General features: G+C 40.6%; 1 protein-coding gene across 1 annotated transcript in view; it reads left to right on the top strand.

Moving 5' to 3' along the window:
- Positions 1–256: 256 nt before the first annotated feature.
- The window catches only part of LOC138665077 (protein-glutamine gamma-glutamyltransferase E-like), a 30,117-nt gene continuing 13,862 nt past the window's right edge, over positions 257–16,511 (top strand). The window contains exons 1-2 of the mRNA XM_069752246.1: positions 257–421; positions 15,132–15,399. Coding sequence (XP_069608347.1) covers positions 15,153–15,399 — 247 coding nt within the window. The 5' untranslated portion in view covers positions 257–421; positions 15,132–15,152. The remainder of the gene's footprint in view (positions 422–15,131; positions 15,400–16,511) is intronic.

The following is a 16,511-nucleotide window of genomic DNA, read 5'->3' as shown; positions in this document are numbered from 1 at the left end:
GCTTATTTTGTTTGCTCATAACTGGATTATCTGATTTGACTTAACACCCAGCAGTGTATAGATCACCCGAATATTTATTTACATTGCAAATGTTAAAATGGTCACATGACACATGCCAAAAACTTCAAAGGGAGGGCATTGAAACCTCGGCACGATCAAGATGTTCTTGATTTGATTTGTACTCGTCACGTACTAGTGATTCAAGTTAAACTGGGTGTGTTTTTCTCCACAAAAGATGCTGGGCTCTGACTAACATGTATTATTAATTTGTTGCTGATTGAGATGAAGACAGCAGCGAAGACAGAGATCTGATTCAACTTGGTTTCACGTTTTTACCTGTCACCATTGCCAAAAAGACAACAACGACAGTGTTATGCTGGAAAGCTGAGGTTTTTCATCTGAAGCCAGTGAAAGCCTAAAGGTAACGAAACAACCATAATACTTATGTTATGTCTGTTTGATCGTTCAAATCTAACTCTGACGAAGACTTAAAAAGTGACAAATTAGTGGTAGGTTATATACTAATATTTTTTATCTTACATGCGCTTTATTTTTAGGTTTTCAGTGCAATATTGTGTTTTTAAATGGGTAAAATTGCAAAGTGTTTATAAAAACAATCTACTTTGCAATTTACTTGCTATTAAAAAATCTTCCGTGCTCTCAGGATTGGAGGGATTTTTTATTTAATTCTATTGGTTACTGATTGTTGCCTTGGTTACCGGCCACTGCTGCAGTTTAGCAGCAATGAAAATTGAAACTCAGTGCATCCAAGCTTTTTCCAATATAGCTTGTAAGCGCTGCTCTAAACTGGCAAAGATCGCAGGGGCACAGTGTTAGCCCCAAATCCCAGTCGCCTTTAGTACAACTGTGCTTCTCCAATGTTGCACTGCCTCTTCTTAGAGTAAAGTTCGGGCCAGCAGCAGAACAATGGTGCTAATCCGGATTATAGAGCACAGAACCCTCCAGCATGCAAACAGCCGGGAGAAGGGGATTTGTGCGCTCCTTCAGAAGAAGGTGAGACAGTCCCCTTAAGTGTTGAGTAGATGTTATACCAAATGTGTTGGACTGATACTGGACCGTAATCCAGATATATCATAAAGCTTCCTCAATTGTATATTAATATAATGTTTGATCCAAGATTAATTTAATTCTTGTTAACCTACCAAACCTTGATCGCGAGGCGATATAGGCTCAATAGGGTTGTCATTAAAAAAGGAGACATATGAGGCATCTGCCATGGTTTCAAGAGTTAGGAATTCTAGCTGGTGATCCACAACCTAGGAACTAAGATGAAAAGATCTTGACCTTTTCTGCCATGATGGTCTTGTCTCTTAAATATAAAATCTTATCAGTTTTTAGTTATATAGGTTGAATAAAATTACCAGATCTATAACCCACAGTGCCATTTGTTGTGAAAAAAAGCATCCATCCCTTTTATAATTTCTGTTATAGTGTCTGCCATTACTGCTTCTTGGGCATTTCCCAATCTGACTGCACTAACCGTAAAGAACCCTTTCCTATTTAGATGCCAGAATCGCCTTTCATCTAATGAATGTTCCCTGGCCATATGTAGGAACTTTAATAGGAATTAACCATGAATCTATCCTTTGCATTGACCACACATGTATTTATACACAGAAATGAGGACGCCTCGGAGGTGTCTTTTTTCTAAACTGATCAAGCCCAACTTTTCCAAGAGGCCATCAGGCAATATAAGGATAAGCTGAGAAAAGAGCAGCAAAAGCCAGTGAACCTTACTAAGAGAAAGGAGGTCCAGTATGGTGACCTGCATGGAGGCATATGAGAAATATGTAAAATTATACTTATGGATTGGAAAACAGGGATTAACTGGGAAAGATAATTAATTCTGAGGGCAATTAGAAGATTGATTGTCCATTCAACAGATATCATGTTAAATTTCAGGGAGTGCGGGTGGGAGGCAAGTTCGGAATCTTCTGACTTGTGCAACAATAAATCTTGGCCCTTTCTCGTTAATGCTGCAAATTTAAAGGTTGTGTCATCTCATTTCGAGCAATAAACTACAGAATTAAAAATCTCTCTATTCTTGTGAGTTTTTGCAATGTTACGCATTTAAGAAGTTAGTATAGAAAGGTAGGAGACAAAAAAAAGCGCAAATAGGGTCTTATCCCCAGGACTGTTTCTTGTGGAAACTTCCTGGAGAAGAAGCCATGAGCTTCGAAACGCGTTGAATAAACCACCCGAACATCCTATAACTATATCTGAATCCATCATTTGTCGCAGCAGCGCAGATTTTATCCACATTCATCTATTGTAACGGCATTTAAGAAGTTCAGACATCCTATTTTCCAGGATCTGTGGAATTTGGGGGCTTCACATGAATTTGTAGGTTAACCCCTTAGTGACCGAGCCAAATTTTTGAAATCTGACCAGTGTCACTTTATGTGGTAATAACTCTGCAACGCTTCAACAAATCCCAGTGATTTTGAGATTGTTTTTTCGTGACACATTATACTTTATGATAATGGTAAATTTAGTTCAACATTTTTTGTGTTTATAAAAAATATAAAAAATTTGAGAAAAATGTTAAATAATTAGCAATTTTCTAAATTTGAATGATTATCCCTTTAATCCAGATAGTCATACAACAGCAAACCATTAATAAATAACATTTCCCACATGTCTGCTTTACATCAGCACCATTTGTAAAATGTTATTTTATTTTGTTAGCATTTTAGGAGGTTTAAAAATGTAGCAGCAATTTTTCATTTTTTCAAAGAAATTTACCACATTTATTTTTTTAGGGACTTATCCATGTTTGAAGTGACTTTAGGGGTCCCATATATTGGGAAATCCCCAAACGTGATACCATTTTAAAAACAGCACCCCTAAACATATTGAAAACTGCTGTCAGGTAGTTTATTAACCCTTCAGGTGCTTTACAGGAATTAATGCAAAGTGGCATGACAGAAATGAAAATGTGTATTTTTACCACCTAAATGTTGCTAACTTCTAAACAGATTACTATAGCCGTCAGACTCTAAGGCCTCTATTTGGTCATGAATTGCCATCGCAAACATCAGGACAACAAAATCATGATCTGAGGGCACCAATTGGGATAAAGAAGAAGCCCCCACACTCTGTTAACCATTTATAATGATGTAGTCACTATTGACAGCAGCATCTAAGGGGTTAAACAGATTTAGAAGGTGCAAATACTGATCGTGGCTGATACAGCAAGTTGTCAGCTATAGTGTACAACCGACAGATGCTGGACTGTCACCTGTATGGGGAGGCTATTCTCTTATATCTCAGGTCAGTTAAAAGACGTATTGGCGGTCATTAAGGGGTTAATATTATTAGGAAAATGATGCTTTTAGGATTTGAGATGGGGCCTTTTCTGTTAGAGGATGTTCGGTAATCACGTTATAGCAGCTAACTAACCAAGACAGAGCTTAGAAGAACAGACGCCATATGCCTTGGATCTTTGAGCAGGAGGGATGAATATAACTGGTAAGAAGCTGATCGTCAAAGTGAAGGCAATGCAAACTTCCCGATGTCTGATAGATTCTATGATCAGATTTAGACTAGAAAGCTTGGAAAATCCTAAATCCAAAGTGAAGTGATTTATTAAAGGGATTGTCTGGGCAAAATGAAATGTGCGTCAGTGTTTTAGAGCAGTAAAAAATAAACTAAGCAATACTCATCTACCAGAACCCATCTAATTCCAGCATAGACCACTCTCTTGTCTGCCTTTACAGAGGAAGTGGAAATGTCACTGTTCTACCAGCAGTCACACCGCTGCAGTCAATCACAGGCTGCAGAGGTCTGGCTGCTGGTGGAAGAGTGACGTCTCCTCTTCCTATGTAAGCACAGTCCACGGAGTGGCCTGAACTCGATCTAGGTGGGTGCTGATAGATTGGATTTACAGCTCCAATACACTGGTGAACTGTTCATTTTACCCAGATAACCCCTCTAACTTTTAGTTTTAATAATGGTAGCCTTTTTTTGTATGATCAGTTCAACACCACTGAAAGTTTTGTTAACAGTCCCTACCAACAGTAACATACCGCAAATCACTAAGATACTGTAATATCTACTAGGGATTATTGCTGTTTGGTCAAGAGGATCACTCCTTTAAAGTATAAAAAGATTAAAAGATAAGAAAATCGGGTTTGCCTTTAAGTGAATGGGAATGAGCCGCAATAACACAAAAGAGTGGGCTGTTTTACCATTTTGTGTATACTTCAGAGCTACATGTTTCCTTGGTTTCCTAGAAACAAACCCTGTGTAATCATGTTCCTTTCAATTTGCCTGTTCTGCATTCTCTGTAAATTAGCAGGCTCAATTCCTGAGCCCGACACCTGAGCTAGTTCCATACAATCCGAACACAACTGTTGATGAAAATGTATATCACGGGTCATTGAGGGGTTAAACAATGACTGCAACCAACACTAGAAGCAGTTTAGGAGCTACGGTTTATACATTCAGTGTAAAGGGAATCTATCAGCAGGTTTTTGCTATATAAATGTAGAGCAGAATGATGTAGTGGCTGAGAGCCTTATTCCAGCGATCTGCCACTTACTAGGCTGTGTGCTGCTGTTTCAATAAAATCATTGTTTTATCATCAGGAGATTATCACTAAAGGACTCATGCCTCCTAGTCAACTTGTTCAGTGTAACCCCTCCTCCACCAACAGTTTTTTGTCAAAATACATTGTACACAAAAGCTGCCAATCAATGGTGTGGGCGGAGTTATACGGGGTTCAGTATTCTGAGCACTGCTAGATCTGCAGCAGAGAAAACTGTGATTCTATCAAAAGGACATCATACAGACCGGCCAGCTAGTGACATCAGCATCATCCTGCTCTCAGATTAGTTACCAAAAACCTGGTGATACATTCCCTTTAAGTAAACCACAGTATGCAGTAGGCTCCCTCTAGTGGTGGCTGCGAGCCGCCAGAATGAATTATTTGAACTGTATTTCTATAAAGGGGATGCGGAGCCGGTAGTAATAATGGGTCTAAAGCAAACAACATTTACATGCAAGTTTTTATGTGGATTTTTTCCCGCTTGTGAATTTGCCTCTTGGAAAACATTTTATAGCTTGTTCATGTAAAGAAGTGGTTACTGTAGTGAATAGTAATCTTAATAATTGCAGTAATTACCCATACTTATGTGGACGATTACATGACAGCATACACTGACCAGCCAAACTATTTACAAAGATGTCAAATAAGGTGTATTATTATGAAAGTGCTTATAATCTCATTTTACGCAAGGCTTTAGTTACTCTGTACAAACCTGTGTAGGAAAAGGTTCATACATACTATAGCTTAAACATAATAGTCAGCGAATAATCCGGGAAAAAAATAATCTTTAGTTCAGGTTGCCCACATCGATGTGATGTCGTGACCGGAATTCGACATCTTATGCCTGAGTTATTGAGATTGGGTCAGGACTCGAGACCCACAACCGGTCCGGTGGTCTGCACTGTGTATGTCAGACATGTGAAACCGGTCGTAATAGACACCTGAACACAAAGGGCCCACTTTTTTTTTGCCTTGTAGAGTTTGCTGACGTTTTTGAGCCAAATTCTTCAAAATGGAGCATGTGGATAATGAATTTTGTGCAAAATCAAAAATGTTTTAAACTGATTTTTTTCTATATCACAACATTTGCATGTTCTGCTAAAATTTGCAGACCTGCGTAAAATCATTCCGGAGGTGAACAAGAGGACATTCGCCAATTTGCAGTTTTGATTATTAATTTTATTTATTGATAAACCACAGTGCTGTCAGTGAATCCAAAATCTTAATAAACCTGAAACCTTATTATTTAAGAAATTAAAAGCGAGGCTTTAGGTTTCTGAGGGCTCTCGCAGACATCAATGCAACATGGTCTGAGCACGGACCGCAATGAATGGCTTGACCGCTGAACTCCTGACCTGACCATGACAGCCTCGTATAATTTTGTGAGGCTGTCATGCTCAAGTCAGTAGACCCACAACCAATACATGCACTGAGGACTGTGCTCGGACTGTGTTGCACAAATGTCTGCATGAGTGCTTAGGAGAATGTCTATGCATGCAGAATTATTGGGCAGCTAATAAGGTGCAGAATTACCATGCAACTAAATAAAAAACTTAAACATTCCCATCTGAATTATTTATTTTCATCTGCTAAAGTGATAATAACCCAAAACCTCAAATGTACCCAAAAAAAATCTGAAATGTGTATGCAATATATCTTTTCAATAATGGTCATCATAAGCCATCTATCCTGCCAATTTCTTAATCTTAATCTGGCACGGACCCAGAAACGCTGTAGCCCCCGTCCCAGGGTCCGTCACTCAATGACGGCACATTTTGGGCGTGCGCTAGCGATGCGCCCGAAATAGAGCTAAATGGCAGCGTTAACGGACTGTGTTACACCGCGTTATGCAGCGGTGTAATGCAGTCCGCCTAACTGAGTGCTAAAATGCAATCTGAACCTAGCCTTAGGATAGAATCTTGAAGGAACTGGAACTAAAAGTGTCTTATAGAAATCCAGCAGAGACAAAAGGGGTTAATCTCCCACTAGTCAGTTCTATCATTGGTGTCTGCGTGAAGCCTTCATCCCTTAACTATTTTGACCTATCTACTATATAATTGTCTAAGTGTCACTTCCGTCTGTCTGTCTTTCTGTCTGTCTGTCTGTCTGTCACGGATATTCATTGGTTGCGGCCTCTGTCTGTCATGGAAATGCAAGTCGCTGATTGGTCATGGCTGCCGCGACCAATCAGCGATGGCCACAGTCCGATTAGTCCCTCCCTACTCCCCTGCAGTCAGCGCCCGCTTCATACTCCCCTCCAGTCACCGCTCACACAGGGTTAATGCCAGCCGTAACGGACAGCGTTATGCCGCGGGTAACTCACTCCGTTACTGCCGCTATTAACCCTGTGTGACCAAGTTTTTACTATTGATGCTGCCTATGCAGCATCAATAGTAAAAAGATCTAATGTTAAAAATAATTTTAAAAAAAACAAAAAACCTGCTATTCTCACCTTCCGTAGTCCGACGATGCGCTCACGCCTGCCGCCAGCTTCCGCTCCCAGAGATGCATTGCGATATTACCCAGAAGACTTAGCGGTCTCGCGAGACCGCTAAGTGATCTGGGTAATTTCGCAATGCATCCTGGGAACGAAAGATGGCGGCAGCCGCGCGCGCATCGCCAGAGGTTCGCTGGATCCCGGCGGGAGAGTATATAACTATTTTTTATTTTAATTATTTTTTTTAACAGGGATATGGTGCCCACACTGCTAAATACTACGTGGGCTGTGTTAGATACCGCGTGGCTGCTATATATTACCTGGCCAGTGTTAGATACTATGTGGGCTGTGTTCTATACTGCGTGGGCTGCGTTATATACTACATGGCTGCTATATACTACGTGGCCACTGTTAGATACTATGTGGGCTGTGCTATATACTGCGTGGCTGCTATATACTGTGTGGGCTGTGTTATATACTATGTGGGCTGTGTTATTTACTGCATGGCCTATATTAACGCATCGGGTATTCTACAATATGTATGTATGGATAAAGCAGCCACATGGTATATACCACAGGCCACGTAGTACTCCTATATACTACGTGGCCTGTGCTATATACTATGTGGCTGCTATATACATACAGTACATATATATTCTAGAATACCCGATGCATTAGAATCAGGCCACCATCTAGTTGTATACATATTTGCATTATAGCCCGAAACAAGATATTGGCGAGATCAGCTAACAGTCTAATGTGTACAGGAGCCTCTTGACTCTTTCCTGACAGATGATGTCAGGAAAGAGAAAAATCTGTTTGTTCCATCCCCTCGCCGTGTCGTGGTGTATATTCTTCTTCTTTATTTAAAATTTCACGCCAACACTGTCCTAGCTGTGGGTGGAGCTTGTTCAGATTGAGCTCTTGGAAGTGTTCAGGAAACTGCCACCGGCGGCTTCACATGCGTAAAGTGCTCAGTTCCACCGGTGCTTGCACAGATTGATCCAGTGGAGAGCTTCAGTAAAATGGCCCTGAAATGGCGCAAAATAAGAATATACACCCAGGCACAGAGGAGGGAACGGAGTAAAGCTGAAGACCCTACCAACTGGCCCGCTCACAGGCATGTCCTGATGCACAAAGATACGAGCACAAGGAAATTTCAAACAAAGACTAAAGAAAATCTACAAAATGGATTTCTTCACCTGAGTAAACATTCAATCAGTATGACAGCACCAATATGGCCCTGTCTGTACTTAAAGGGACACTGTCACCTGAATTTGGAGGGAACAATCTTCAGCCATGGAGGCGGGGTTTTTGGGGTTTTTGATTCACCCTTTCCTTACCCGCTGGCTGCATGCTGGCTGCAATATTGGATTGAAGTTCATTCTCTGTCCTCCGTAGTACATGCCTGCACAAGCCAATCTTGCCTTGCGCAGGCGTGTAGTATGGAGGACACAGCATGAACTTCAATCCAATATTGCAGCCAGCATGCAGCCAGCGGGTAAGGAAAGGGTGAATCAAAAACCCAAAACCCCACCTCCATGGCTGAAGATTGTTCCCTCCAAATTCAGGTGACAGTGTCCCTTTAACTTAGCAAAATGCTTCTGACAGGTTCTCTTTAAACTGAAGCTTCCTATTTTCATCCAGAATGAAGGTTATACTAAGGCACTACAGCTGTTGTACAACTCCGAACATGTCAGCTGGCTGCCTGGGCATGATTTAGGTTCAGATTTTTATTAGAAAGTTTTCTAAGAAGAGCACTTCTGATAATTTATTGGGGAGTGACTCGAGCTTCATTCTGAATTAAGGTCATGGGTGAGCTTTGGGTCAGCCAATACCTGAGCTTGTCATCATGCTGACCTCTTTATGTTAGGGCTTCTATAAATTATAATTGCACTATGCTAGCACATATGACAAACAATGCAACAACGCCTGCCTACAGATCAGTGGTTCTCAGTGTCTCTTAGGGTATGTGTCCACATTCAGGATTGCATCAGGATTTGGTCAGGATTTGATGCAGGTAAAATCCTGACCAAATCTGCACCAGAGGTCACTGGCAGGTCACTTGCGTTGTCCTTGCATTGTTTCAGCAATATAAGGACATGCTGCGTTCTTAAAAGATGTGCCGCATGTGCGTTTCCACGGGTATGCCGCATGCAGTTTTTAATGCATAGTGGAGACGGGATTTCAATAAATCCCCTCCACTATGCTGTAACATCTGGACGCTGTGGGTTTGACGCTGCGGTTCAATGCAGCGTCAAATACGCAGCGTTTTCTGAATGTGGAAACAGACCCTTCGTCAAGTACCCACATCTCCAATTAATGGCATGAAAGTATCCACAATTCTATGGTCACACAATGTGCTACACCTATTGAAAGCTCAGCGAGTGTCCTACTAAAATCATGAGAACCTACAACTGCTGGGAAGCCAGGCCATAGATCAGTGGAGGATATACTACTGGTGCAACCCTTGCAGCCGCATAATAGCCCAGAAGGTAAGGGGGCCACTTCTACCTATAAATTAGCGCTCAGATTCTGTCACAGACAAGTTGTTGCATTACCGGTCCATGTACTATTCCTGGCCAGCGGTCCCTGCTGTAGATGAGACGGATCACCTGATTAACTCACTGACTGCTTGGCTATAAAGAATTCAGGGACACGTTCATTGGTGGCAGTTTTTACTTTTTATTCGTTTTTATTTGAGTTTATTGAGATAGAATGGTGTTTACCAGGAGTACGGATCCTGGCTCATTTTCTAGCCTACTTTTTGGCAAAAATTGTTAAGAGCTATCACACAGGTTTGGTAGGGTACTTGTGATGCCTCCATTTGGCCTGGCTTGGGGAAGCTGTTGCAGGTTTATTCTATTATGAATAAAATATGTCCCTTAAAATCCCTAAATATATCCCTAAAAAATGTCATGTGATGAATAGCTTATTTTATTTGTCAATGAATGTCACGTACAAAGCCTAAAGATGCAGCCCCTCGCTACATCCTTACACCTGAATGAAATGGCTAGTCATGTCCTCCTTTTACTATCTTTCTTTGAGGCTTTACGCATTACATTTGTGAAGGTTCACCTGTAATGGAGATCTCTAGAATTGAACAGAATGAGATATGTTTCTTAAAAGTGTCTTAAAGTGTAACTTTCCATTTTTATTTCATAACCGCAAATCAATTGTACATATGAAAATAAGCAAATTTATAATACAGTATATCATATCAGAGGAATCTGAGATAAGAGAAGACAGTTGCTACTGATAAGATTCTATATAGACTGGTGGGGTTTTAGGACCTCTGTCTCTAGCTCTTCCCTCCCATACATATAATATATATCTTATCAGTACCAACTGCTATCTCCTATCTTGGTAATGTACTAATCTGACTTTACGGAATACAGATTTTATCCATGAATTGAGAATTTTGAAAATGAAAAAATTACCCCAGGAGTAGAAAGAAGCAGATTTCTTTGATAAAAATAGAAACATATTACCATTTGAGAGTCCTCAGTGGTTGATACCTTTTAATGGCTAACTGAAAAGATGGTAACAAATTGCAAGCTTTCGAGACTACACAGGTCTCTTCATCAGGCAAAGACTAAAACAAATTCTGAAGAATCACATATTTATACAAAACACAGTACATAAATAATGCAATAGATTATTATTTATTATTATTATTATTTATTTATATAGCACCATTGATTCCATGGTGCTGTACATGAGAAGGGGTTACATACAAATTACAGCTATCACTTACAGTAAGCAAACTAGCAATGACAGACTGATACAGAGGGGCGAGGACCCTGCCCTTGCGGGCTTACATTCTACAAGATGGTGGGGAAGGAGACAGTAGGTTGAGGGTTGCAGGAGCTCCGGTATTGGTGAGGCTGTAGCTCCGGTAGTGGTGAGAAGGCAGCGGGGTCATTGCAGGCTGTAGGCTTTCCTGAAGAGGTGGGTTTTCAGGTTCCATCTGAAGGATCCGAATGTGGTTGATAGTCGGACGTGTTGGGGCAAAGAATTCAAGAGGATAGGGGATAAGACAAGTGATGTGAAACAGAACTAACATTATGGGAGAGGGATAAACAGTTGCGTCCATAAATATTGGAACAGTTCATAGATAAGGAGTGTGAAAGTATTATTGTCCTCTGATTGGGTTCTGGTTCTGTTTTGTGATGCCCCCACAAGCTCTAAGGAGCAAATTCCTTAGTTGATGTAGAAAGACATAAAGATTAAAATAAGAATCGTTGTAATATATTTTATGTGTACTATTGTCTGCCAAATGGCAGAACTGATATTAAGATTGTATAAAATTGCTCTAGAAATATATAGCTATACACAACCTTGAAATTGTTCCAGAAAATGAAGTATGTCTCCCAGAAAATTATTGCAATTACTGTATTTTTCTGACTGTAAGACACACTTTTTTCCTCAAAATTTGCAGAGAAAATGTGTGGTGCGTATTATAATCCGAATGAAGCTTACGGGGGGGGGTTCGGTGGTGGTGGAGCGGGCAGAGTTCCTTCCTTAGGAAGCCATCTGCAGCAGATGAGGTGCGAAGCTGCAGGCCCGGTGTCAGTGGTCAGGCAGAGTGGAGTCCATTGCTTTCTTGATGGCCATGTTCTCAAAGCAGTGGGTCACCGGAAGGGTCGCCTGCGCAAACTGGGATCTCGGCGCGGCTGAGATCCCATAAAACTAAAAACACCCCCATAGTCCTCCATATAGAATAATGCACCCCCATAGTCCTGCATGTACTATAATGTGCCCCCCATAGTCTTCCATATAGTATAATGCACCCTCATAGTCCTCCATACAGAATATTTCACTCCCTATAGTTCTCCATACAGAATATTGCACTCCCCATAGTTCTCCATATAGTATATTGTACTCACCATAGTCCTCCATTCAGTATTATTGCCACTACAATGTACTCTGCTTTTAAAAAAAAATACAATACTCACCTCTACTTCTTGTTCCCCCGCCGCTAGGGTCTCTGCACGAGTGTTCTGAAGAGCTGCATACCTCAGCGCTGCGCTGAGACATCAGACGACAAAGAGAATGACAGAGACGGGAGCATCAGCTGATGCTCCATCTCATTGCTTTCAACTGTATCAGCATCCAGGATGCCGATATAGTTGAATGTGCGAAGATTGGTGGGGAGGGCCAAGGGTGGAGCTGGGCCCCCTGACTCACAAGCCCCATAGCGCCCACGCTGGCACTGGGCCTCACTGACTCACGAGCCCCCATAGCTGCCACCATTGGAGGTACTCCACTGCCATGGTTAAGGCAGCATAAGGCTACTTTATCACAATGAGCTTTTGGTGGGTTTTTGATGTTGCAGATTTTCTGCACCATTTCTGCAAGTTAAATAGGCTACTTGAATTTTTCATTGAGTTTTTTTAGTCCGTTTTCTTTAGCGTCTTTGATTCTTCGGCTTTTGTTTCCTTTTTGTGCGTCAGGTTTTAAACAAAGCTGCTTTGTTTTTGATACTTTCTGATGTTTCTCTTTGGCAAAACTTTATTGATATGTTCATATGTGCAGAATACATAAGCGTTACGTTTCCGCAGTGGAAACACATTAAAAACACGTGTACTTTTTTTTTACCTACAAAATTTGTGCATCTAATGCAATTCTCCGACAAAATTCCACCCAGAAAACTCAGCGGACCCACAAGAAAAATTGACTTGCTGCAGAATTCAAACATGCACTGCAGGTCAACTTACTCTAAGTAACAAAAAAAGGCAAAGTGGGCAGGAGATGTCTTTAAATCCCATCCACTATGCTGCATTTGTAAGTCGCTGCTTTTTTGCACAGTGAAAGTATTCATCGTTAAAAACTCACCAAAAATTCATTCAACCTTAGGTTCCTAAGAGGTGCCTTTAACCCCTTCAAGGCCAGTAATATTCCTTTGGCTATGGCCAAACCGTTCTGTAGGGTCTAATCTTGGCTTCTCCTTTCCTTCCTGTCTTAGGCACCAACCAATTTAACCTGACTCCAGCCATTATTCTTGAAGGCTCCATGCAAAGACTAAGAATCCAATCCTGTCCTTGGTATTAAATATGTGGCTAATGATTCTAGCCATGATACAGACATTTACAAGGCCCTGGTAGAAAATAGGGTCCTGGGTGATAAAGAAGGTCGGGTAACTCCATGTGTCATATTTAAAGCTTTGAAGCCTAGTTGCATCCACCATACAGTGCCAAAATAATACTGACATATTCAGCTCATACAACAACTCTGTAAAGTACCCAACTAATATGCAGGGAGCTTTAAGAGCAGATGAGCTGAGCATAAGAAACGACATTGATATTTCATGATGCCAAATACACCCAAGAACCATTTTTCCCTTGGGTGGAGACTGTTATCAGATTATTATCAGACTAATTAGCCGTTCTACTTTCTTTTGTTTGCTTCTAATCCAGTGATTTGCTTGCAACAATTTATCAAATGAGTCATCCAGTTATGAATGTATTATTTATCTTCATTTGTGAAAATTAATGTGATAAGAGCATTTTCTACATTTTCAACCCATCCATTATTATGGAGACTGTGCATGCTCTGTTGCGCTCATTAAAGATGAAGAAGAAAGTAGAGGCACACCTCTATACTCAATATTAATGGAATCAGTTTAGAATATTTTTATTTGCTAAATTAAGCCTATTGATTATGCATTAAAAAGACAGTATCTCCTAAAATACTTTGCTTAAATTCCTTATTAAAGGGAATCTTTTAGCAAGTTTTTGCTACCCCATCTGAGAGTAGCATGATGTAGAGACAGAGACCCCGATTCCAGTGATGTTTAACTTAAAGTGACACATTGCTGGAGTCAGGGTCTCTGCCCCTACATTATGCTGTCCTTAGATTAGGTGACAAAAACCTGGTGACAGATTCCCTTTTAGATCTTAACTTGTATTAGTGATTAAAAAACATGCACTGATTACATCCACAGCTAAAACCTGTCCTGATCACATCTACATTTACCCTGCATGATTAATAGGAAATGAGAATTTGGGTTAATAAAATATTAATTCTCGGTAGCACATTGTCCTGTGCTGCTGAGAACAATGACAGTCCATGTGAACAGAACAATATATTACTGATCATTCTGTGCACATCCTAAGGTTTTCCTGTGACAACCACCGATTGCCAACCTTGTAACCAATCAGCGGATGTTTTCAGTCACAGATTATTTCATGTAAACTGGTACTTTCATCCTAAAGGGGTTGTCCGGTGTAAAATGATAAGTCTACAGTCTCTCTACGTGGCAATGGATGTTTTTTTAATACTAATTGCTTCCTTAAATAATATGGATGTCATTTATTAAGACTGGCATTTAATACGCCGTGCTTAAAGGGATTTACTGGTTTCAGTAAACTATTGTCATAAAGTGCAATTTACTGAAAAAAACAAACAAATCAAACTTAGCCTTACTTACCCTCCCCGAGTCCAGTGCTGTTTGCAGTTCTGTTGTCATATCAACAGCGCTGCAGCCAATCACTGAGCTCAGCGGCTCGTGTTATCTACATCTGGCGTGCTCAGTGATTGGCTGCAGTAGTAATGTAAGCCATTGACCTGACATACCCGCTGCAGCCAAACCACCGAAACAGCAGCAGTTGCAGAGAACTGGCATGGAGCTGCAGAGGGTGAAAACTATTTTGTCTTCTTATTTTCCGTGATTTCTGTCATTTAGGGACCACTGTTATAAAAGTAGAAAATCGCTTTAATAAATAGCCTCATGGTGTAAGATGTACACCGCGAATGCATTTTTCACCATCAAATAAAATTACCTCATGACCATTTGCGCTATAATTTACACAAATTTTTGACAAAAATTATTGCAGGTTTGTCACTCTTCGTGGAACGTCAACCCTTAAATCCCATCCACATTTAAAGGAGATATGTGAGCTATTAATAAAGATAAAAATTGCATTATATGGTGCGAATAAGACATGGTTCATCATCAGTGACTTTCTGATTGTGTTGGAGGAATGATGATTACACCCCATACCTCCCAATGCATAACATATAATACTTACATATATGATACATAGTAATCATTCATCCTCTCATTCATTTTCTCCAGAGTAGATGACGCACTGCTTACATTGTTGTCTTCTATTTTTGTAGGTATTTTGGGACAGTCTAATCATGGCAGAATTGGTACCCCAGGAGTGCAAGTCTCTCTGCATAAATAATGAACTGGCAGGAGAGTTTAAGCTGGTCAGCGTGCAGGCAATTGGCAAAGATGTGGCTCTGAATCTGATAATCACAAACCTGACAACTGACCCGAAGGTGGTTAATGTTGACATCAGGGCGGCTTCAGTCCTGTACACCAAGAAGGAAATGCATGAACTACTCAAAGAACAGAAGACAATTAATATTGGAGGCTGTGAAGGTAATTACTGCAAAGACTGTTATAGAGTTATAAAGAACTTACATGTTTCATCTATTAAAAACTGAAAGTAACATACAGTATATGACACTAGATATTGTACAGCAAGCCATTTCTGCTATAAGCGGGGTTAAATTATTCTCCCTCAATCAAAAGATAGACCACAATATGGCTCTTTTATTGTTCACATTCTGAAATCTCTGTGCATCTAGATCAGGGGTGGGGAACCTCAGGCCCCAGGGCCATTTACGGCCTTTGGTAACCTTTTATCAGGCCCCCGAGCAGATTCTCAGGGACCGCATTCTTGGGCAGGGAGCTGTATTTTGATTACAACCAGGTCATTTATTTCTTCTTGCTCTGTTAGCACACACATGCAGTGTTCACTATTGAACACTGAAGGGCATGAAATGAAAGATTACATCCTGACACCAGTGCAAGAGTCAGGATGTACTTTGTGGGTGGAGTTTGTACAGCCCCCGAAGGATGGTATAAATATCCAAATGGCCCTTGGCAGAAGAAAGAGTCCTCACCCCTGATCTAGACTATAATTCTCAAAAGGTAGTATTATTTGTTTTTTTCTACTATGCTGCTGTACCTCACAGCTCGCACACACACCCGCTGTAAGTGCTTGTCCATGCCACAAACAAAGTACCATCTTGAGACTTCCATAGTCTCAAGATGCATTATTCAAAGTCCACAGCTTTTCACTCTTAGCAATCTGTCATGAGAGTCTCCTGCAGTGATAACATTACAGTATTGTTGGAACCCGTGATAATATACCACAGTGGGGTATAATAAAAATAAAGTTGATTCAACAGCTTTATAACCTGTAATGACTACATTAACAAACTATAAGACAGTCCATGAAAATTGTGATTACTGAGAATTGAAGGAGACACCTTTATTTTGGAAATAATGTTTCTGCTGCTGATACTGGCTCCACACAGGTTGTGGAGGAGCAATGAGTCTAATACTTAGTAAATCTGTGGAACCTGCTCAGCTTATATGTCTTATGCCCTCCCTCCATCATGTAAAAAAACTTGCCGAGGATGAGTCGCCACTCCACCATGACCTCTCCAATCTGTATGTAAATTGCCTCTTTACAGAGGAAGAGG

Source organism: Ranitomeya imitator, chromosome 2, assembly GCF_032444005.1.
Source record: "Ranitomeya imitator isolate aRanImi1 chromosome 2, aRanImi1.pri, whole genome shotgun sequence".
Lineage (NCBI taxonomy): Eukaryota > Metazoa > Chordata > Amphibia > Anura > Dendrobatidae > Ranitomeya > Ranitomeya imitator.
This window is presented reverse-complemented; position numbering and strand designations above follow the sequence as displayed.